Below are 23049 nucleotides of genomic sequence, written 5' to 3'. Positions count from 1 at the left end.
AAATATCTCAATTAAAGTTATATAATACAATAGTTTTAATCTATTAAAAATTAGGCAATATAATTAAGATTCGTTTAATTATTTGATTATTATCGATTATATGACATTTGAATCTCGACGTTGCTTTTTGAGCTTGCGCAAGTACCAACCTTGTGTAATCTTCTTACTTACGCGATTAGTCAACTGTTGCCAACCGTGCACGACAAAAATGTCAAATTTAACAACTGTATCATTGCTAGTGTTTAGATTCTTTGAGCGTTTAAATTGAATTTTTTTTCCATTATATTCTCGAGGATGGATACTCATCTGTGTTGTTATCGCCGTCACTATTTTCCATGTGTCGCAACGATGATATCAGTCAATAATTCTGGAGTATTTTCTTAACGATGCTCCGACGTAACCTCATCGACAACTGTCAAACTGGTGAAAAGGGGGTGACAAATTAACGAAAACTTCACTCGTCTCGCAAATCGAGGCGATTATTCAGGAAGCCGCTTTTCCATCGATGTCCAAGTGGATACGCAAACGAATGTCAATTTATTGCGACCACAAATGGCATTGCGAAGTATGAACTCGGGCAACACATTTTATACGCCCGTATCATCATTCGCAGGTACGCAATTAAACAAGTGCATTGTAAGTGTATATATTCAAGGATCATTGATCAATCAATGTTTCCGTATCATTTTCCAGAGATGTGGTATCAAATATTTTTATGGGCCCTATTTTCCTCGATATTCGTACATACAATCGCTGGGGCTATTTGTTTCGCTACCTTACGGCAACATAAATACGGCAAGTATGTAAGTTTTAATTTTCTAATAGTTGTTTGCGAACGATACGATCACTTCACGATTTACTGTGTATCCATAGATTCTTTCCACTGCTTATCATAATAATGGGTGTACTCTTGCCGCTGACATCCGGAATTCTCAGTTCAGCGGCAGTTGCCTTTGTATATAGAGCGTCTGGTTATCAAATGCCACCTTTATATGCATTGTTTTGGGGTATTGGGCAGACTGTGGTAGCTGCGTGCGTTGGATTCACGCGAATTTTAGCAACCTTGTAACCTAGGGACTACATTTGTGATATTTGTGTGTATATATACATGAGAACGGCGATCAAGTGTCTTCTAAGTTATAGATATATATATGAAGCTCTGTACATACATAGGTAAGTTTATCATTGTAGATATTTAGTTACATTGACATCGATTAATGGGTTAATTATAAAAATAATAAATTGTGAGAGTTGTTGAAGATATATGTTAGGAAGATTTTGTAACAAGAGATAGATGCATTTATTGAGTATTACAGTGAGGAAATACACATACACACACGCACATATACACACATCACGATATTAATAAATTAATCTTTATTTAGAAAAGATACCTTTAAAATTATTAATACATCTTATATTTTATAAAAGAATAAGGATTTACAAGGAATGCCTATTGTAAACTTAGGCTATTTTACACTCGTCTAAGTTACATAGGGACTTGATAAAGTTTCATTACTTTGAACAAACTTCGAATTTCTTACGACATTGATTCTCTGTGCGGCAAATACTAGTCTCAGTATAAATTTGACTACGTTCGCATTAAAAGTACAATTTCGAGCAGATTGAGATATTTGGCTTCGAAAGAAGCTGTTACCAAAATTAATAAAAATTCCCCAAGTCTTCGTGCATAAAGCTAGTTGTGTAATCTCCCTCAAGGCTTGTCCATTTTTACGTGTTGCTTAAAATTGTTAGCTATACTTTTGACATCTGCTAAACCTTCTTCCAAGGCCTTCGAGGCGTCCATCTTTGCGCTCTCATCAGAGGCACTTAGCAAATTCAGCACCAGATCTATGATTAGAAGAAAACACAACGTTTCTGTACCTGTTCAAAATTTGGTTTGAAAAAACATTTTCGAGTCACAGTGCATCATTACGTACCGTGGTATCGAGACAGAGTCGACACCGTGTGGGGTTCCAAGTGTTTGCGCAGAAACGCCAGTACGGACGACACGTGTCTGCCGGACATGTGTAGAGCGCTTTGCGTAACAGCAGTGAAGAGCACGCTCGTGACTAGGTGCAACGTCAGTGCGGGATCTTGCGTGGAGTTGAGTTCCTCCAACAGAGCCTCCCTGTGAGCGAGCACCTGCGGCCTCTCCTTCTTCTTATCGTACTTCTTTAAGACTAAGCAGCAAGCTGCCATTGCACCGTCGACGGTGTTCAGAAAGTCTTCCACCGTGTCTCCCATTATCGCCTTGTGAATAGCGGTTAACGGCTCCTTCACGTCCGCCGGTAATTCCAGCAACAATTTTTGCCTCGCCTCCGTCGTGAGGTTCTCGCCGACCTGCAGCATATTCTGCTGAGCCGCCAGCTTGAATATACGCGTGACGAAGTCCAGGCCCAGCGACTTCAGCAAATACTTCATCAGGGGAGCCTGATCCGCCTTGTCCAGCTGTTTGACACCCTTGTCGAATATTCTGACGTTCGTTATCAGAACATTCAGACGTTCCTCGACCTCGCTCAAGTTGGTCGTCTTGTTGCTTTGCGCCAGTTGCTCGGTCAACGACAACGCCGACTTGTTTAGCTTCGGCTGCAAATGGTGGGCCAACTCGTCCGCCAGTTCTTCGATCACGGATACGTTCTCATCCTTCGCGACTTCCGCCTTCACATCCTCCACGGATATCAACATGATTTCAGCCTTCCCGACCGCAGTCTGACTAATCTCCTCTTCGTCGGATTCATTCTCCTGCGTCTTCCCTTGAAGATACTTCTTCTTCGTAGACTTGGTTTTGGTCTCCCTGCCTTGGCTACCACCGCCCGCTTTACCGATCGTTGCCTTTTTCCTACGTTCCTCCTTCTTACTCATCTTATTCTCGATTATCAGGTCGGCGGATTTAGACTTAAATTTATTTTCGGCCACATATTGAATCCACTTTCCGCTAGCTACGATCTCTCTAGCCTTTTGCTCCGCCATTACCTCGAGGGCTTTATTTAAAGTTTGCAAGAATGCGTCGGAGACCGCAACCGTCTTTACGAATACATATACGTTGGCTTTTGTTCTCTTCGTTGCCTGTTTGAGAAGAATCTCCGCGTCTTCATCACTGAATACGGACGGTAAGACGGGATAAAGGTCAACGAAGGATCCGGTCGCAACGGCTTCCTCGATGTTGGCGTCAACTTGATCCGTTATTACTGTTCCCACAGCCACGGATTTTAGGAAAACTATATTTTCACTCGGAAAGTGACGCTTTACGAAGCCCGACGGGTCTGATATGCCGAGTCTTGCGAGCGCGTCGTATTCTGAAAGTTAAAGATCGATTGGATCGTTGTTCACCGGGAAGTTTGATAAGTTCTATACCTTACCCAAGTAACCGTTTTGCTTGTAAAAGTTTTCCACCCAATCATTCTGGCTTTTAGAATATATGGTGGGTATGTAAACGCTATTTCCACCCTGCTTTCCAGTTACAACTCCGGGCACCTGTTTTATTTCTTGTAAACCATCTAGAATTGCTGCATATATAATATGATGTGAGTATAGATCAAATATATGTTTTATAAATAAATAGAAACGAGACAGTACTCGATATTAGGAACTTATTCATGCCGTTTTCATATTGCAATGTACATTACAAACACTTACAGAAAAAGATCCTTTCTGGAATAGCACATTGTCCTAATATTGCGGATAACGGCGTAGGCTTTGTGACGGCAGACAAAGCGCCGCGGATTTTTGCTCTGTTTGTAGCAACAAAGCTGTCTGTATAAAAGACCCTAGGATCTTGGGAATCTTGAGTCGCGTGTATTATCTTGCCAAGCTCCTTCTCGACAACCGATTGCAAGAATTCAGGTGGTAAATCGTAAGTGAGCGTCAACTCTGCCACATTAATACAGCCGTGCTGTACGAGCTTATCATTGATCTCTTCTGCGATTTTATTTAGATAACTTCTATCAATAAGCTGCCCTAATATCACTTTTAATCCTTTATTGTGCTTCTCGATCTCTGCTACTACTTTTGTTACTTGCGATAGACTGACATTAAGAATTTGGGCCAAGTCAACTAAACTAACTTTTCCGCCATGGATGTACAGCTCATCTTTGATCTCTTTTCCTAGATGCTGCGGAGTAACGTATTCCTTGCCGTCATTGGTGAATATAATATCTAGGAGTTTGTTCTCTACCAGTGTCGTTATAATCTCTATACAGTTTCGTTCTGAAAGCCTGTAACATGAATTTCATTAATTATATTTAATCACCGCACAAATTTGACAAATATTAACTCGATAAATATATGATAGAGTTGATTGAATTTTTGGACCTTTAACGCCAATATTTCAAGTAACACGAGTAAAGTTAGAAATAAAGATTTTGAAAATTTAAGAATTTAATAATAGTTTTTACGTGATGGATAATAATTATCAAAATTAAATGTTAGCAACCGACTTATTTATATTTATAACAAAAATTGTATTCATTATATCATTATTAATACCATATGTTTAAATTTATCCAGAGCTTTTGCAAAACATATGTGTGATACAAAATTATGCTTGAAATTGAATAAAATAACAAAAACGTTTGTAAATTTATCATAATTCAGCTTAATTTCTTTGCATATTTAACTACCAGACACAGTTATTGTACATTTATTGTTTACTGTAAACGTAGAATTAGGTTAACTCAGAATACAGTGAAGGTAACACGTACTTCTGTAAAGTTGAGCTGAGCTGCGCCTTTTGGAAATCGGCAGCTAATCTTTTAACTTCCTCCCAATCTACACTGGTCATCTTTTGAGTTTTCTGTCGTCCTATGATTTGAGTAGTCGCGTTAAAATCGAAGCAACGTGGCGTCTGCTAATTTTTGTTCCGACAAGTGTTTGAAGCTGTCATGTTGTTATCCTAGGTTCGGATTGCGGTCCGATTCACATTTACAATGCTGTAAACGTCATTCTATCTCTCTAAAGCATGTAATGAACAATAAAGATAGAATGATGTGCTACAACTTTATAAGCGTGAATCAGACCGCAGCCTACGGGCGATATTATAGTCAGATCTTATATTTAAGACCGTCTTAAGTTTATTTTCAGATGCTGTACGGCTCATTTCATTGGCTACAAAGCATCTGTAGATGTACTTCAAATGGTCTTAAATACAAGATCTGACTATGAATACCGGCCTAAGATATGTTTTTAGTTTTAAATAAACTGTATTTATAGGTCCATATTCCGACTCACTTTTATCGATAAAAGCATCTCTAAAAAGTGACTCAGGAGCCACTTGATTGGCTGGGAAGCCTCATTTAAGGTTTATCATTTTACCAATAAAAATGAGTCAGAATATGAACTATAGACTTTAAGTTAAATGGTTTAGCAGTTGCAGCCAGTCTCCACATTTGAACAAACAGCAATATATCACATTAAGTCTATTCTTTCTCCGCTGAACTCTAGTGTACACTTTTAGAACTTAAAAAAGGACAGATATATACAGTTCAAACTTGGTGGAAGAAACAGAAGAGAACTGGTAGTACATCCATGGTGGGGTCAGTTAAGCGAAAAAGAACAGACTTTCTGAATGAGATAGACGGAACTTGTTTCTCGTTCTGCTCCATTTTTCATCCTTCGACATCTCATTATATCCCTTTTCGTTTATGTATTTTATGTCTAGCGTGAGAAATGTGAAGGCCTAATGACAAAGACTAATTATTCGCCACCTATATTCCCCGTATTCGGTGAGTTTCGTATCTGTCGCATTTATATCGGGACGTTACATAACCCCACCACAGAAGCTTTCTGCGATATTTAAACCGCCGGGATAAAATGCGCGGGCACGCGTACAACGACGAGGATATTTTACGTATGTAGCCGGCGCATGTCACTTGGCTGATTATGTTATCATCATCCCCGAGCCCTGCGTCGATAATACACGTCACGAGTTGTTGGTTAAAGCGAGGTTAATCGGAGCTCCTCCTGATACAGTGAAATAATTGAGCCGTTCGCTTTTAACATGGTGGATATCGAACGCTTCTCGTGGTACGTGACAATTTATCATATCATAACATAATTCACGCGTGATATTAAATAGATATCTCTCGAAGTTGGTCAATCGGTCACGTCTGGTTGCATCAAGGTGCGTGAACGAGATCGGTCGACATGGGTTTGCTTTTTTCCAGTTACATCTTCATCTTGCTCTTATACTGATATATTTTTATTTTTATGCGTTCAAATATGCGTACTTGCGGGAACACAATGCAAATGTACTACACGCGTATTTTGTGTCACTCATGTCAGCAGTTCGCGTTAACCTTATGTTAATCGCTCCTAGTTTTGATGTTTGAACATTTCAATACTCGAGCAGCGCAACTTGATCGGACTACATTTGGTCAACGTTGGGCAACAGTTGGTCACTCGATTTGTGCTGCTCAGAAATGTGCTCTTGTTAGTATCGTAATATTCATGTTGATCCCACCATAGACGCGAGATAAATATTACCATTGTTTAATTCAATGATAACTTCTTGGAATTAATCTTTTTAAATGCCAACTACCAATAAATCTAGCCTGTGTAATTGCGATCTGTCATTTTTTTTATTAACCTTTGCGCAAAAGGAAAAGATAATTAGCAGTAATTACTTCGCAGGGAATATACGTAGGGAATATATAATACGTAAATGTAAAAATCAAACGTACGTCAAAGAATGTTGTATATGCGGTAAAGTTATTGATAAAGAGACCCGCACTTCCCGTAACGTATTATTTGCCATATTTTTATCGTTTCACCGCGCGCAGCCGATGTTTATCTTTCGAAGTATGTATGTTCATTTACATTTTTCCTACGCAATCGCGACGATATTGCACTACTTGACCCGACATGAATCGATACTCAATTCTCGAAATCGTGCCAGACGAGCTAGAGAGGATTGTACGATTTCGGAGGAGTACAAAAAAATGCGCTCTCCTCTCTCATTTTGCATTCTCTCTTTCTTATTTCTTCTATCCCGTGTTACATTTTCGGCGGCGGATCCGAGCGCACAGAAAACATTGTTGTGTGCGTCACGCGAACCGAATGCACGTACGTAGCTGCGTAAACGTGACGTGCATACAAATGCGTCGGCAATGTCTTTTTTCCTTTCCTTCTTCTTCTTCTTTCTCTTTCCCCTCGGATTCGCGTGTGGCGGCGTCTGTTGCGCCCATCTGTTCACGCCGGCCTATCGCCATCGGTGTCCTTTTCTACCACTCCCTCTTCCACCTCCTCCTCCTCCTCTTTTCCTCCTACCCCGCATTCTGCCGTTTCTTCTGCCGCACTCTCTTCTCCTCACTTCGTCTTGTTTCAAGCTCGCGTGTTAGCGCGTTCTCTCTTGACTCGTCGCAACTTTCGACCTCTTGCCCCGCAAGAACATCGGCCCTCTCTTTAGTTTACATTCGACGACGCGATCGGCCAGTCCATTGGTCTCGCGAGGCCGATCTTTTGGGTATTCCGTTTTTTGCTTTCTTTTTTTGTTTTCTTCTCTCGCCGATCCTCTCCTCTCTCTCATACTGCCTCTCCCCCTCTCCCCACTGGCGTTATCGTCGGCTTCATCATCATCATCATCGTAGTCACTGCTGCCTCGTGGAGTCGGCGATTTTGGAGAACTCTGTGATTCGCTGGAGCATATGACGTACATGTGCTGCACGCCGCCACGCTCGCAGATAATCGTCCTAACCGGTAATCCCTCAGGCACGATATCGAGTTTCCGGGATTTTATATGTGTAACACGCGGGCGAGCCGCAGGCACGTTTTGCCACGTGCTAATTTGGCCGCGCGCAGGCATCACTTGGCTCTTGGTCGCTATTCGCTACACGCGTTCCACGGCTGCGTTTTTCCACCCAGTCATTTTAGTACGACACGTATTGCTATCGTTGCATAAAACAAATTTCTCAAATTACATGCTGATCCAAACTGATTTATCCGAATCGTCGTATTCGGAATAAATTGAATCAAATTTAGTCGTATGATGATGTTAGAACTAACTTGAAATTATGCACTTTTTTTTTATTGTGTGGAAAGCTTATAACAATACCGAGACATCGCATCAATAATGTTTTAAAAAAGTCCCAAGGAGGAATATATGATTCGCATAAAACTTACCACATTAGAGGGTCTTCCGTGTTAATTATACCTAGGCAGGTGCTCCGAATTTCTAAATGCGATTCTGAGCCGAGCGCAAAGTCTCTCGGCCCAGAATGATCGGACAAATCTTCGTTCTCTGCTTTATCTTCCTTTCTGTGCGAAGAAAGGGCAGAAATTCGTCAATTTCTCTTTGGAACCTCGCGACAATCGGTTCGGCACTGCATTTGAAGTCAAATTTCATGCTTTACGTGCACACATCAGGCGCGCTGTACTATTCTACGATGAATCATCAGACCTAATTAGTCGGCATGTTCGCGTGTGAGACAATTAATAAATTATGAAAGTATCACGAGAGAGAGAAACGCAGCACATAAATTTGTTATTCCGCGCGTCGATATATTTAGGATACGCGATGTCGTGTCGCAAAATTAATATGAGGTCTTCAACTGTTAAAAAATCATTAAAAGCGCTAACTTTTTTGTAAATTTACATGTTTTTATTTATATAATTTTTTAATTTAAGAATTAATTTTAATTAAAAAATAATATTTATTTGACAAATATAAACGGGAGATTAAAACTTTTGTATATGGTTTTTATAAATAATGCCATATAGTATGTAGAATATAAAAAATAGATTACAAAAAATGAGAATACGTGACAACATTACACAGAATGCTCGGTGAGATTTGTCTCTCTGCAGGAACGTATTCTGATAATGAATTCGTCTTTTCATCTAGACACAAGGTCAAAAAAATCTTCAGGTATGGCCGTGTATGAATGTCTTAATACAGGCCGGCGCTTACTCGACGATCATTCGGACGCGTGCATTTAACATTCGTCTTCCACACAAGCTGATGCAATAGTGTAACGTCTTGATACGAGAACTTCTGTTGTCTCGGGCAGTCGATTCTCACAAAACGAGTCGGAAGTATATCTTGCTTTGCGTCCGACGCTCGTTTCATTTATATTGAATGAACTGCTGAAGTAAGTGAAAAAGGATATATAATGCGGATAAGTACAAAGTAAAAATCATTGATTTCCTATAAAAAAATATATTTATAAAGGATGCGTATACATTTGTGAATACACATGAATATGTGTTTAAAATTAATTTGTTGTTCATTAATACACATTGTCCAATGCACGTGATAAAAATACAATAAAAATAATCGACACAATGTAGACAAAATCGCGTGTATACATGGCACAAGTGACCAAATGATATTGACAGTAATAATATGACATATTGAACGTACCGACCGCTCATTAATCTTTTCATTTTTTAGCATTGGCCGAGTAAGAGTGCAAATACTTTGTAGAAAAGAGTATACTTTGTAAGTTTTTTTAATCTCGCTGGCTATTTTTATGATTTCATGTGATAATTGTGCGTAATCACAATCATATTCGTTATAACGACGCACGCTTACGATGGTCGTATTGCAATCGCGCTCACAAACAGGCCTTGTCAGACGCGATATTTTCTTTTTTATCTTTTTTTTAATAAAATAAAGATAAACGTAATAGAGATGTATTTGCATATTTCAATTAATATAAAGCACGATCAGCTTTGCAAATATGTTTGCAAAAATGGAAAATTAGGCCGAGTATTTATAGAGTAGACGATAAAACGAGAAATAATGGTAATGGGAAAACAAACTATAAGGTTTGACAAGTTTAATGTCCTTGTTTCGGAAAGTACGTCTTTTCTTTTCTTTATTATAGCTTGATCCGCGGATGTCAATAATCACTTTGCTTCCCCCGTCGAGATAATTTATCTTTTTTATCGCATAATAATTTCAAAATATATGAAATATGATTTTTCCGAATATATGTTGGTATTAGTAGCTTTTAAGAGCCAGATAATGCAGAAATATAACTTCAACATATTTATAAATACATTTCGTTTGTTGTCATTCTCATTTCGCGTCTTCTATTACATTTTACTGTACATGTATGTATATGTGTGCGCGCGCGCATCGAATTGTATGTGCACAGAAAGAAAGATCAACTCGTATACTGATTTATTTTCTCTCGAGATTTAATTTCTTGAATAAAAAAGTAAAGGAATACGGATAGGTACACGGCGAACGATATCAAAGGATCGTCAATTTGTCTAGGACTATTAAACGTTTGATTTCAGTGTCAAATAATGTCAGGGTCAAAGTAGCGCGTATCGCGGAAAATGCACATATAAATAGTGTACAGGAATATTTCAAGAAGGTGCAGATAAGAGGCATCGTATCCGATATCGAAGTTGAATATGTGCAGGGATGTTTGTATATGTAACGACACGTGTCATTATCAGCATATAGTATGTTTTAAAATACACTTTTAAACGTGGTGCACATTACCGCGGTTAACGCGACGGCGGAGTTAAATACATTTTGCTTGAGACAAATGGCTCTTTAAAATATCGCACGTTAACACGGAAAAATACAAAATTAAGTAATATTAATACATCGGATTAATATTCCGCGAGATTAGTCGTTGTCAGACAAGGGATATTTTTTAAGGAAAAATTAACAAATAATAGGCATTCACGATTCAGTTCAATATATATTCAGTTTATATATATATATATATATATATACTTGTTACCTAGCTTGGTGATATTTGTGAAATACTAGAAGTCTGTTCGTTTTCGCTGCACCGCTGAACTAGTGCAATAAGTTGAAGTGAGAAAACATATACTTATCTGCGATGCAACGAAAACGAACAAACCTTAGGTTGATATTTACGAATTATCAGAAAAACTAGTATTGTCTGACGTGGACTTTACATATATATTATAGAACTTGATATGGATAATACTTTAAGGACATCAACTAACTCTAATACAGAGGATCTATTACGGTTCTCAAAATGTGGTGGAAATTACAAGACAAGTGTGTGAGCGAATTTATTAAAATATTTATAATTAGTCAATGCCTATTGAATTTGCTCACTTTTGTAACTTTTATTTCGTCTTAAGAAATTTAATAGCTCAGTAAATAATTTCTTTTATTCTAACGATATGATTGGTCGATTTTCTTACGAATGTGTATTATAGAACTACATAATAGAGAATATTGTGGTCAATATACGATGATGCTATATCCAATAATAGAGTTTGCTACGGTTTCCAGCTTATGACAAGTTTATTTTCGGACAAGAAATTTTCTTATTGAATATCAAATCATTATACGTCGGATATCGGACGACGTTTGAATAAGTATATCTGTTCAGGGGATCGATTGTGTATTTCAAAACGTAATGAGAATTAGGAAAAGGAGCACGAATTTACTAGAATATTTATAATTTCATGTTAAAATAGTTTCCAAAAATAGTTTCAGGAACAAATATGATTTCTTCGAATCAAAATATATGGAAAAGCGCAGATACGACGGGAAGTGTAGCCTAGCAGCATTTTTCTACAATCGACGTTTGATTCCTGCGCACCTTTAATTTTCGATTAGATTCTGTCTCCAAATGTATCGATCCTGAAAAGAATCAATTAGCGGAAAAATCGAGTCGGAGTCGATTCTTTTGAAAAAAATATAATCAATCCTTATATAATTAAATCAGAATCGTGAATGCCTATATCAGAGTAAGTTTCGTTTACGCGGAGACACACCGCGTTTTCGCGAGAATCGTTGTGGAAAAAGCGAAATATATTTTCGACCATGCGCACATTTGCTGCTTTATTCCACGCTTTTGCCTTTACGAGCACACAAGCAGATGTTATCTCTTCAGAAACTACCAGGATAGGTGATTAAAATTTTCGGAGATTTATTGGTCCGTTCATCGTTGTATACAGTTTATCTTGCACCGGTGTATGAAATCGGTCAGGTGCGGTCAGTGAAATCGTCAGGCTGCAATCTTTGAAGCCGCGTCGTCAAGTACTCATCAAGCTCGCGCATCGCTGACTTTTGTGTAGCAATAGCGTCCCTCGCATGCGGCATACGTACGCACACGCGTACACGTTCGTGTCGCCTGCGCGATCTTCGATCGATCTCATTTCATTTTAAACGAATTTAACGAATAGGTTTTCGATGTGAATTTTGATTGCCTAAGTCGCTTGATGTCATGAACCGTCATGATAAGCGATAACTTCACTCAAGGACGTTTTCAAAAAGAGATATGCAAATATGTAGAATCAACAGAATTATTATATTATAATAATTATATTATAACATAATTATTATTATAATAGAAGAATTATTTGGCATCTCTGATGTCAAAAATATAGAGAAAACACAGTAAGTTTCGAGAGAAAGGGGAGGAACAGAGAAAAGAAAAGAGAGATACATAGGTAGATATATGTATTTATTACATATCTCTCTAAGGCTTGGCTCTCTGAGGACGTAACAGTAAATACAATTGCACATTTACAAATGATATGTTATCTTAAATTGGTCGAGATACTAGAAAGAAAATTTTGAACTTGATTTGGACAATTAAAACTAAAAGTCAAATGTGTCAAATGCGTTGAAAATGAAGAAAAATCCTTCGATACGCGCAGAAAAAAATAAGAGAGAGAGAGAGAGAGAGAGAGAGAGAGAGAGAGAAGAGGGAAGACTAAATCGGATCGCTTCTTTCGAGAGTCTGAAATAAATAATTTATATCCACAGTTCACAGATATTTTTTATATCAGCGGAGTTAATCGGCGATAATCATCATCGATAACGATGACGATCGACGGGGAGGCTGGAGGGCCGGAGGACGCCGGTGATGACGACTTCACGCCGGGTAATAATAACGTTATGCCGATGATTTACACGATCGATCGCGCCGAGCCGAATAGCTCCGAGGAGTCGGCTACCGCGGCTGGCTACGTTTATCGGGCTGCCGACAACGACACTTCCGGTTCGGGCGAGACCGAGGTCAACCTCCTGCTGGCCGGTACCAACGGACAGAGCGCCACAGTGACGATCGATGCGTCGATCGGCAAGCCGAGAAGAACCGACGAATTAGTACAGACGCGAACGATGCGGACGATGGATCACGACAAGAGCTCGAACGGGCCCGAGGAGGGTGCCGGTGGGACGACCAGGCCGACGGCGGCAGACCCGCCGGACGGCGGTCTCAGGGCCTGGATGATCATGATCGGCAGCTTCGCGATCAACGGCGTGATCTTCAGCATCATCAACACCTACTCCCTCATCTACATAGAGCTGCAGAGGCGACTGACGGAGGCCGGCGAGAGCGAGGTGTCTTCCAAAGCAGGTAAGGATTCGTTGCGCGAGAGATACGTTAGTTACACTTTGTTCTGGACTATCTTGTACCGGGGCGAAGGGAGGATGGCGTTTCAGTCCGACATCGCCGGCATGCAGCAGAGCTGCGTTGTGCAACTTCAGTTTCTATAACTGATGAAAAGTCGGTGACAAGAAATGATGTCTCTGTTACCGCGATTTGGAATATTCGCGTGATTGTAAAATGCACGTTGGCGAAGACGAGAGATAAGGCAAAATAGAGGATGACGTTTTTTTTGCTTCTGTCCCTCTTGTTAGTAAAATTAACTTGTTGATAAAATTGATATCTCTTAATCGCGAATCTTTTGAGGTGGAAACTAGAGCTGTATCAATGAACTATATTAAATAGGAGGGGTGTGTAATCTACTTGTTGAATCTTCTTGCTTAATTGGTTTTATTACGTGCTGTTTCTTAACATTGTCATTGCGTGCCAGTCGATTCGATATCGAAGTATCGAAAGATGCTGATAAGTGACTCCTTAGATTTCGTCGAAATATCTTCGTGAGGCTTACGATTTTGAGATTACGGCGATCTGAGATTTATTCATCGATTTTGGCAGCGTTAAAGTGTTTATACGTCCATGTACCAGACAATAAAGCGCGATTATATGTGATTAATTTTCCGGGTGCACTTTCTGGGTTTCTTTCTGCAAAAATCCGCGGCATTCACTCGCAACGACTGATCATCGATCTTTTCCGTTCTTAGACCTCTAACGATGATTCTCTCGACAAATACTCATTCGCGAGATGTATTTATATTTATGTAATATACTTATCCAATGTAATCTTTCGTACAGATAATTAATGAATGATATTTTTAATTACAAGTGATAGCAGGCGGCACGCTGAAACAACTAGAACATTAGCTGAAAATTTCAAAGAAAATTGTCCATTATGAGTATCCACGAGCTTTAAGTTGTTCTTTTGACTATTGTACTTCTGACTGTTCTGACTTCTGTAAAATTAACATAATAACGACTTTAATAACCATATTATCATGTTATTATCTTTAATAACTATATTATCATGCGATTCTCAGAATTATTGTGATTCTTTGATTTTAGAAAGCGAGCGGAAAACGCAAGATATCACAAGGCCACTTTGTATCTGCACTATATAATAATTACATTATCTAATCGACACACGTAACCGATCATTTGATTCGACGCGAAAATGACTAAATAGACCATTATCATGACTTTATAATTGTTCACGCTGTTATGAAAATTTCACTAAACCAAACTCCACTTAAGATTGACTGAAGAATATAATTTTGTTTCTCTGAAGCTTAATTTATTCATTTTTTCCAGTCGCTTGTACCACGTAAGTTATCAGCGTACGTATATATTTTTGATAAGCGAAAGAAAATATAAATTTGAAATTCGTCTGATAATTCATTATTAAAGTTAGGATCGATCAGATAATGTGTAAATACATGCTTGATACAGATATCGCTCGTAATCGCTCGCAATGATCGTTCGCGCATATCAATGAATATTTAATAATTATATCGGATTAAAATTTTTTATTTGGATAGCACGGATACTCAAAGGGTTCATGAGCATGTATTGTACGCGAATACATGTAGTTCGATGAACTTCATTATCTGAATATTCTGAAAAGAATAGCCTTTCTATTTCGATAATGTTCTATCTAATCCTCGTTGCACGAGCGACGTCTTTTGTTACTGTTGCAGATTACGCGTTCGCATTCCTTCTCCGTTGTCTTTTCGACTAAACGACTCGATCGTGCTTTGAATCGATCGAAATATTCGTTCGTACTTTCCGCGTAAGTTTTTATTATAATAAGATAAAAAGAAAAGGGAAAAAAACATGAGCAAATTTTTCTTATTGAATATAGAACAGATTAGATATTGAATAATAATAAATTAGTAACTATGACGCGTGCGAGTTCATATTTGTTATCAATACATTTCTACCGCGTCGCCGATGTTTACAAGAACCATTTATCGCGAGTAATACGTTGTAACATTTTTTATTTATTTTCGCGCTATTGTCTAATATTTTCTCAATTCGAATCGCATACTTTTCCGCATTCAAGTTGAATCTTTCGGAGACGTTTCTTCTCTATTCGATGTCTTGTTATTCTTCGTCAGTTAATACATGCACAGGGTCAACCGTCGACGGTAGGAAAGGACTGTCTCCAATCGATATATATAAAGTCACTAACGTGATTAATTGTTTACATGAGGGGCACTTTTAAATATCAAGGATCTAAATTGTTCGACAATTAGACAGTCGTTTACGGTAATAGAGGTTAATTCATGCTACTTGCCGATGTCGCCCGACCAACAAGGAAACCCATAACAGTGTACTCCTCAGATTTTAACGAGCTTTGAATTTGTCTAGTTATAAAAACTAGATATGTTTATCTTCTTTTTTATGAGCATTCACGCACGGGTACCAGGCTGAATTTACAATAAGTGTAATAAACCTTCAGTTTTTTGCTTTTTCTAAGCAAAACAATTGTAATTTTCAGCACGAAGCGTTCCCAGCACTACACCGCACAATTCCCAAGATTTAAGCGTTACTACAACTTTTGCAGCGCGGAAAACGTCCGTTTAACATCTTTTCTCAGAAATTACGTTACATTTTATTGCTTAGAGAGGAAAAGATTAAAGATTTGCCATATCTATTGTAGATACGGACCAGGGGGTGAAAAGAATTTGTTACATTTTCCGAGCAAGTGTCTTCAAAATGCTCGCTCCCTTCGCGAGAAGAAATGAAAGTCATAAATTGTCGACCTAGTTATACGATGTACTAATTTGCAGCACACGCCCGATCGGTCGCTGCGATCATTAATTGACGTAACTGTTTATTTGTCTATTATTGACATGCATACTGTCTCCAGCATTATCTTATTATTCTCAATAGGATAATGAACGTTGCCTGATAAATTTTGACATCACTTAGCTATCTCGAACTTATGGCTGTAATTAATCGCCCCAGGATCATCTCGAATCTTCTTCGTTATCTCTTGGCACTTTGTCCATCGCGCGAAATTGCTGAAATTATGAAATTATTTCAGCGTTGGTAGGTTCGCTGACCATCGGAACCACGTTCATCCTGTCACCGGTCGCCGGTATACTTACGGACAAATTCGGCATCCAGATAACCACCTTCGTGGGAGGCGCGATTGCATCCGGTGGGCTGCTTCTTTCCTCACTGATTGCGGATAAGGTAACATATATTTGCATAAGAGTATATCCGAATGCCTATATTAACGTACTATTGAGCATTTTTAATAAGTAATAAACACATACAGTGTTGCGTAAACTGGATGCGTGCAAACGTACATTCAGCTACGAATATAAAATACGTTGTTTAACATATTGTAATAGTACGAGTAAATGTACGGTTCTTTAACGTACTTATTTTCATATTGAAATGAAACTGAACAAAAGAATAGAAGAACATATTAACGTGCTGTCATCGGCTGGGAAACCAGTATTGAAGACGCGCAGTTTCTTAAAAAATATTCGTATATACTTTCGTAATATTTTTCCGTTTAATAGACTGTAAGTATTTGAGAATGCAAGAAACGAGTATAAAAATGATAGAACTAGTTTTGGGCCGTATGAAGAACAAAAATGGTGAGATATTTTTGTAAAGGTAATTATAATTTCATGTATCATATATATGAAAGACTAGAAATTGTGTAATAGTAAAATAGTAAAAAGTTTCAATTTAGGGAATGGTATGTACATGATATGTACAATTAGAGCCATTAGTGAACACAATTTGGTAACGGAGCTTTCAAGCACTATATGTTATAATAAAAAAATATAATGAATATGTAATCTACATCCCGAACTCATTCTTTCAGGTGGAACTACTCTATTTAACATATGGCGTAATGTATGGTCTCGGCGCAAGTCTCGCTTACACTCCAAGCCTGGTGATTTTGGGTCATTACTTCAAGAAATATATGGGACTGGTGAACGGCATCGTTACGGCCGGTAGCTCCATATTTACGACACTTATCCCGTACCTGATAGAGTTCCTGCTGCGGCGTTTCGGGCTGGAGGGAACGCTGAGGAGCCTGGCTGCGCTCACCGCACTTATTATGGCTTGCGCAATACTTTTCAAGCCGATACCAGGTATGATATCAATACTGTTATCGGCAAGGCCGACAAACAATCGGTTCTCTATTTTTATCTTTCTTTAAATATTTCAGTAAAAACGACATCTGTTATTCGAGGCCGGTATCATTTTTATAATTTGTTTTATTTGTCATAACAAATGCGTAAAACTTTTTCTGCTTCATGAGAATCGAATTTAGAATTGATTCGGAATCGTAATAGTTGCTGTTCAACTTTATGTAATGTTGAGGAAGAAGTCAGCGAACATTTTTTTTCCAGTAAACGTGCCGCAAGAAGACGAAAGACCGAAATCCAAGGCACGAAATTGCATGAAAGAAATCGTAAACGTGTCCATTTGGAAACGGAAAAGATACGTCTTATGGGCCAGTTCTATTCCTCTTGCTCTCTTTGGGTTAGTTCGTTATTTACTTTTCATCGCCACGCCAAATCACTTATATAATTTCATTCCCCAATAATATCACATATTCCAGTCTGTTCTCATTAATTTCCAACCAAAGTAACGATCGTCCTCTTCTTGCCTCGTTCTTCGCAATTATGCTATATTGAAGTGCATTTTCTAATCTCTATTCGGGTTAATGTAGATAATAGTATAGTAGATAGTAGTATTCGTCGCTGCGAATATCGAGCCTAAATAGATTATTCCAATACATTGACATGATAAGAAAGTAGTCGCCGTCCAGTTATTTTTGTTTACGAAAACTGTTGTTTTCGAATAATTTTTTTCGTTTTGGCCAACAATCAATCCATGTGCTCGTTATGCAAACACATTTATGTAGATATGCCCACTGTACGATTCCGATCGTTTACTACTCTTTCAGATACTTTGTCCCATACGTTCACATAGGAAAGTTTGTGGCTATGACGTTCAAGGACGCTGATGGGAAACTGCCGGTGATGTGCATCGGCATCACCTCCGGCATCGGTCGTCTGATTTTCGGCTATATCGCTGACTTGCCGAAAGTGAACAGAATACTGTTACAACAGGTAATTATTTCCAATGGCACCTTGCAATTGCCATATGTCTGCGTTTTTCTGGCAGAAAATGATTGAAGAACTAAAGTGTTTTTTCTTATCCAGATATCGTTTATAAGTATCGGCATTCTTACGATGCTTCTTCCGGTCACCAAGTCCTTCGTCGTGTTGCTGGTCATCTCCCTTGGCATGGGATTATTCGACGGATGTTTCATATCGCTGCTCGGCCCTATCGCCTTTGACATTTGCGGCCGCAATGGCGCGACCCAGGCCATCGGCTTCCTCTTGGGGATGTGCTCGATACCTTTGACGGTCGGTCCGCCAATCGCCGGACTCCTGTACGACCACACCGGTAATATCCCATCCGATTTAACCGGTTTGCGTTGCCGCGCGTGGAATGCTCATCTCATACTTTGGTTCAGGCACCTACGATCTGCCTTTCCTGTTAGCCGGCGTCCCCCCGATCGTGGGGGCGTTAACGATGTTCCTCATAAGATGTGTGAAAGAAGACGACGACAGAACGATGAGCGACCCTTGCCCGGAGAATCCTCCGACTAAAGCGGATTGCCAGAATGGTTGGTAGAACAGGTACCTGTATATCATTAAATTTAATCTCATTGTTACGCTGTGTTAAATTGCTAAAGCGAGATTACCTGTAACACTCTCCGGTGTAGGTCTATCCTGTATCAACTTATCACCTTCTTAAACGTTCTGTTACAACAAGTTTGAAGAAGTTTTGGTTGCTACTTAAGAAAGTATGCTGATATGACTTGACTTGTGTTTATGTCTTAATAATCATATTAAGACGCAAGGATTGTTTCTTATAATAGTCACGATAAGTACGTCTATAATTTGAAGGAAAAATTTCTTATATCACTTTCTTCAGTGTTATTAGTTTTAAAGTACCGGTCTTTTTTCTTCCAATGTTCAGATATGTAGCACAGGTAGTTCTGTTAGATTTAATTTGCAAAAAATACAATCGCGTCACGAATGGAAATTTGTTGCTTCAGGCTTGTTTTCACGCTTGCCTTTCTTGATTAGCAATATTCAATATTTAATAGCTACTAACTGTTACATTTGCAGACAAGATGAAAAGTAATGATCTTTCATCAGTATTCAAGGTTGATATCAAGCAAGAAAAGGTGTTAGAAACACAAGGAAAGTCGACCGGAAAAAACATGCAATTATCTTGGTACAGATGTCAAGATATCAAGCAGGACGAACTGGAGCATTGCAAAAATTATGACAAGATCAACGTTCACTGTAGGTATTCGGAAAGCGTACCTTTGCTCCATCACGGAAAAACCTCGCAATATCCGCGCACGAATCTCTTCGAACGAGCGACGCGATCATCGATACTCCTGACGTTTTGATCGGGCGAAAGAGATTCGGTCGCACCACAAGCATGTCATTGTTTTAAGATAATGTTGCAATATTGATCACATCACGTCCATTTTTTCTGTTGATTAATTAAACGGGAGTTACGGGATGCATTTTTATTAATCTAATAACGATTTATTTACTCGCGCAGGAGGAAAATTCACATGCGAGCATGATTTTTTATTTATTCATGAACGAACACGCATTGATCCCGTATATGCGGTGTCTATCGTGCCACTCTTGCGTAGCCTATAATAATTTATATAATTATTATAATTATATCATACAATATTCTTCATGAGAAAATGTGGTCTACGATAAATCAATCAGCAATATATGAAAATAATATTAAACATACAGTGAAAAAAGAAAAAGAGAGAGTGTGTGTGTGTGATGCGCGTGCGCATGTGTGTATGTGTGTGTCTCTATATTACGTTAAAGAAAAGTTATGAAGATTAATAATTTAATTTTCTTAAAGAATCGGGCAACTATATTGATCCTACGACGTCATAAAACCAATATAGCTGTCCGAGAGAATCGAGCCTTAAAGTAGTCTCGGGATATTGTTGAAAAATATTATTGAAAAATTTAATCATGTAACAGAAAGAAAGAGTCGAATAATTGAGACAAAATAACAATTCAATAAGCAAATTGACTGTAGATTGACCGAAAATTTGATCAGAATCTTACATCAAAACTATATCCATCTGTATTCAGCTTGTATTTTTGTTAGGTTGTTAAAATCCAGTGTTAGATTTGTTACTTTTTTGCCATCAAAAATTTGTACCAGGCTCTGTTCGAAGTCTGCGAAGTTGTGCAGGTTTGGCTATTTAATGTGTATTTTAAAATGCAATCTAGTAGTAGAATGTTATTTCACGAGACAACTACCTTGGTATGGTTGGTAGGATTTTAAATTAAAATCTTGATTTATACACACGATGTTTTTCATTCGCCATGAAATTTCTTAAAATGAAAATCGGTTTTAGAATAGATAAATACACAATATACAACACTGTGGACAAACCCATAGTGAGGAATGTGCGTATGTTCAAGTCCGTCTGACAACTAATCTGATACGGGCTTTGAAAAATTAAAAATCCGACGATACCAAAGAATTTCGTCATTTTAGAATGTGTAAATTACTGTTGTAGCAATTTTGTAGCGTGTTGCATGATGCGTACGTAGCTAGTTTTGGAAAAACGTACTTACCGAAACGGTGAATTTTAATTTTCCAATTATAGATCAAGACGTAGCGAAATATCGAGTAAGAATAACATCCTTGAAGACAAAATGAAGCACAGTGAACACCAACTAACGGTGACATAACATCAGTGTTACAATTTTCCGTTCAACAATATAAATATAACGTGTGTGTTATGTAACATTGTTAAATGAGAAGTTATAACATTGATGTTACGTTATCGTTAGTTGATGTTCACTGAGCACGTATTAACCACAGTCGTATAAAAGATGCCACAATCACCGTGTAATATTATAATAGCGTAATCGTGCAAGTATTATTACTTCGTTTAGAATGTGCCTAGTAGATCATAGCAGGACGCTGTCACAAACAACGATTGTCGAAGTGTTCTAAATTTCGCTGTAGATTTTCCTCAAAACTGTGAGGATTAGCTAGCTCTTTAACATGGAGTCTTGGGTCTGAGAATTCGAGGAAATAATCGTTACTATATGAATTACGTTTTTCCAAAATCGCTTGCGTGAGTACGAGCGTAACGCGTTTGCGACAAATTGTATATCATCGCGCGCGAGTCTAACGAAATTATTTTAGATAATAATATTCAGAACTTGTTGATTTTCTCTATTCGATAGTAGCACTAAATTGTTAGTCAATGATAGACACAGGCGCGCGAAGCGCGTGTTGAGCTTTTCTGATGCCTCGATGTTCGCGATAGCGTATACATCTTCGTAATTACAGGGTACAAATTAAAACTTAGATTCGATAGTTACAAATCGCAAAGGATCGTAAGCACGATTAATGATGCACGACATTTATCTCATGTCGTCATGCCAGTAGAATGATTACCGAATATCGGCAAGGTAAGCGACAAATGAGTGTATGTCGAGAAATTATTAAGATTGTGTACAAATCTATTTTTTTTATTCTCCACGAGAGAGTCGATTTTTGTGTATGTGCATTATTAATTAAAATTTATCACGTGTGCAATATATAATTGGTGAAGTGAAGGTGAACAAAAAAGAAAGCGAGTCATTTACATTAGTCAAATCTTTTTTATCACTCACAATCGAAGGAAAAAATAACTTGTAAACAATTATTTTGTTAATCTGTACATATAATAATTTTATTATATTGAGTTATCATATTCCTGTGATACTTAGCTCACCTTTTAACAGGAAAAAATCTGCTGTTTTGTACATACAAATCCTTCATAATGCATATTGATAATGGTTGATAAATGAAATGAAATATTGTCTCCCAATTACATTTGTAATATGTAAATGTGAGAAAGGGCAGCATTTAATTGATTGTAAATTTTGCCAGAATCAATACCTCATCCGGATAGAGCATTTATTTTTGTAATTTTTAATGGTTAGTTATAGAAATTTCATCACGATTGCATTGTATGATTATTACGCTACCGCCTGATTGTCGTTTGTGTTATGAAGAGGATCTGCGTTTGTACGAATTATTTCAATAGTATTTCGATATTGCGTGCAGATGAACTGTATGATGATTTTGAAGTGGAAGAGACGAATTTTTGTGAAGGAATGGTTTAATTGTCAGTACACACGATCGTTGTCGTACGATTAATTTATAACTATTTTATATATAGAAAAATATCTTTTTTTGGAAAGTATCAATTTCTTGTAAAATTTTTTTTATGTAAGTAAATGATAAGCAAAGACATATATCAAATTGAATATTTGTATAGGAAAAGAGGAGCTACGTCACAGATACGATGCTCATTATTTTATATAAAAAGTGAAAATGTCATGTATGATGATATGCCGACACGTGAGGAAAGTAATCCCAAGTATTCATTTGAAAATAAAGATTCATCTAACCTAACCTGTCTCGCGTTGAGTTGTGTAATTTAAAGATTGAAGTCCCTTTAACTCGCTGTTGAATCATTGTTATTTTAATGCAAGTTCTTGTGACTTATTCTATTTGAAAACGAAGGTCTATTCAAACTGTCTTCCTGTTGCCATTTAACGATTTCATAGAAACTTCGGCCTCCGCGCAGTGACGTTTCGGTGCCATC

The 23049-nt window shown here is 38.0% G+C and overlaps 3 protein-coding genes across 9 annotated transcripts; 2 read left to right on the top strand and 1 right to left on the bottom strand.

Annotated features, from left to right (window-relative positions):
• Window positions 1–196: 196 nt before the first annotated feature.
• LOC106742220 (transmembrane protein 170A) lies at window positions 197–1283 on the top strand. The gene is made up of 3 exons (XM_014614962.1): window positions 197–613; window positions 694–799; window positions 874–1283. The coding sequence occupies exons 1-3, from the start codon at window positions 553–555 to the stop codon at window positions 1067–1069; spliced, it is 363 nt and encodes a 120-aa protein (XP_014470448.1). The 5' UTR covers window positions 197–552; the 3' UTR covers window positions 1070–1283.
• Window positions 1284–1362: 79 nt separating this feature from the next.
• Window positions 1363–5050, bottom strand: LOC106742219 (E3 UFM1-protein ligase 1 homolog). Its single transcript, XM_014614961.1, has 5 exons — window positions 4704–5050; window positions 3640–4217; window positions 3363–3509; window positions 1941–3299; window positions 1363–1851 (listed from the first exon to the last, which is right to left on the bottom strand). Exons 1-5 carry the CDS (start codon window positions 4781–4783, stop codon window positions 1715–1717), a joined length of 2301 nt encoding a protein of 766 aa, XP_014470447.1. The 5' UTR covers window positions 4784–5050; the 3' UTR covers window positions 1363–1714.
• Window positions 5051–5582: 532 nt separating this feature from the next.
• On the top strand, window positions 5583–22835 carry LOC106742215 (monocarboxylate transporter 10). 7 transcript variants are annotated; one of them, XM_014614955.1, is made up of 9 exons: window positions 5583–6024; window positions 12713–13307; window positions 16381–16532; window positions 17179–17452; window positions 17714–17846; window positions 18274–18439; window positions 18533–18779; window positions 18850–19002; window positions 19541–22835. In XM_014614955.1, exons 2-9 carry the CDS (start codon window positions 12770–12772, stop codon window positions 19798–19800), a joined length of 1923 nt encoding a protein of 640 aa, XP_014470441.1. In that variant the 5' UTR covers window positions 5583–6024; window positions 12713–12769; the 3' UTR covers window positions 19801–22835. The 7 variants fall into 7 exon arrangements, with proteins under 7 accessions (XP_014470441.1, XP_014470436.1, XP_014470443.1 ...); XM_014614950.1 differs by having other exon boundaries at window positions 19511–22835; XM_014614957.1 differs by having other exon boundaries at window positions 18850–19015; window positions 19541–19611.
• The last annotated feature ends 214 nt before the right edge of the window (window positions 22836–23049 follow it).

Source organism: Dinoponera quadriceps, unplaced genomic scaffold (genome assembly GCF_001313825.1).
Source record: "Dinoponera quadriceps isolate SergipeBrazil2010 unplaced genomic scaffold, ASM131382v1 scaffold676, whole genome shotgun sequence".
Taxonomy (NCBI): Eukaryota; Metazoa; Arthropoda; class Insecta; order Hymenoptera; family Formicidae; genus Dinoponera; species Dinoponera quadriceps.
This window is presented reverse-complemented; position numbering and strand designations above follow the sequence as displayed.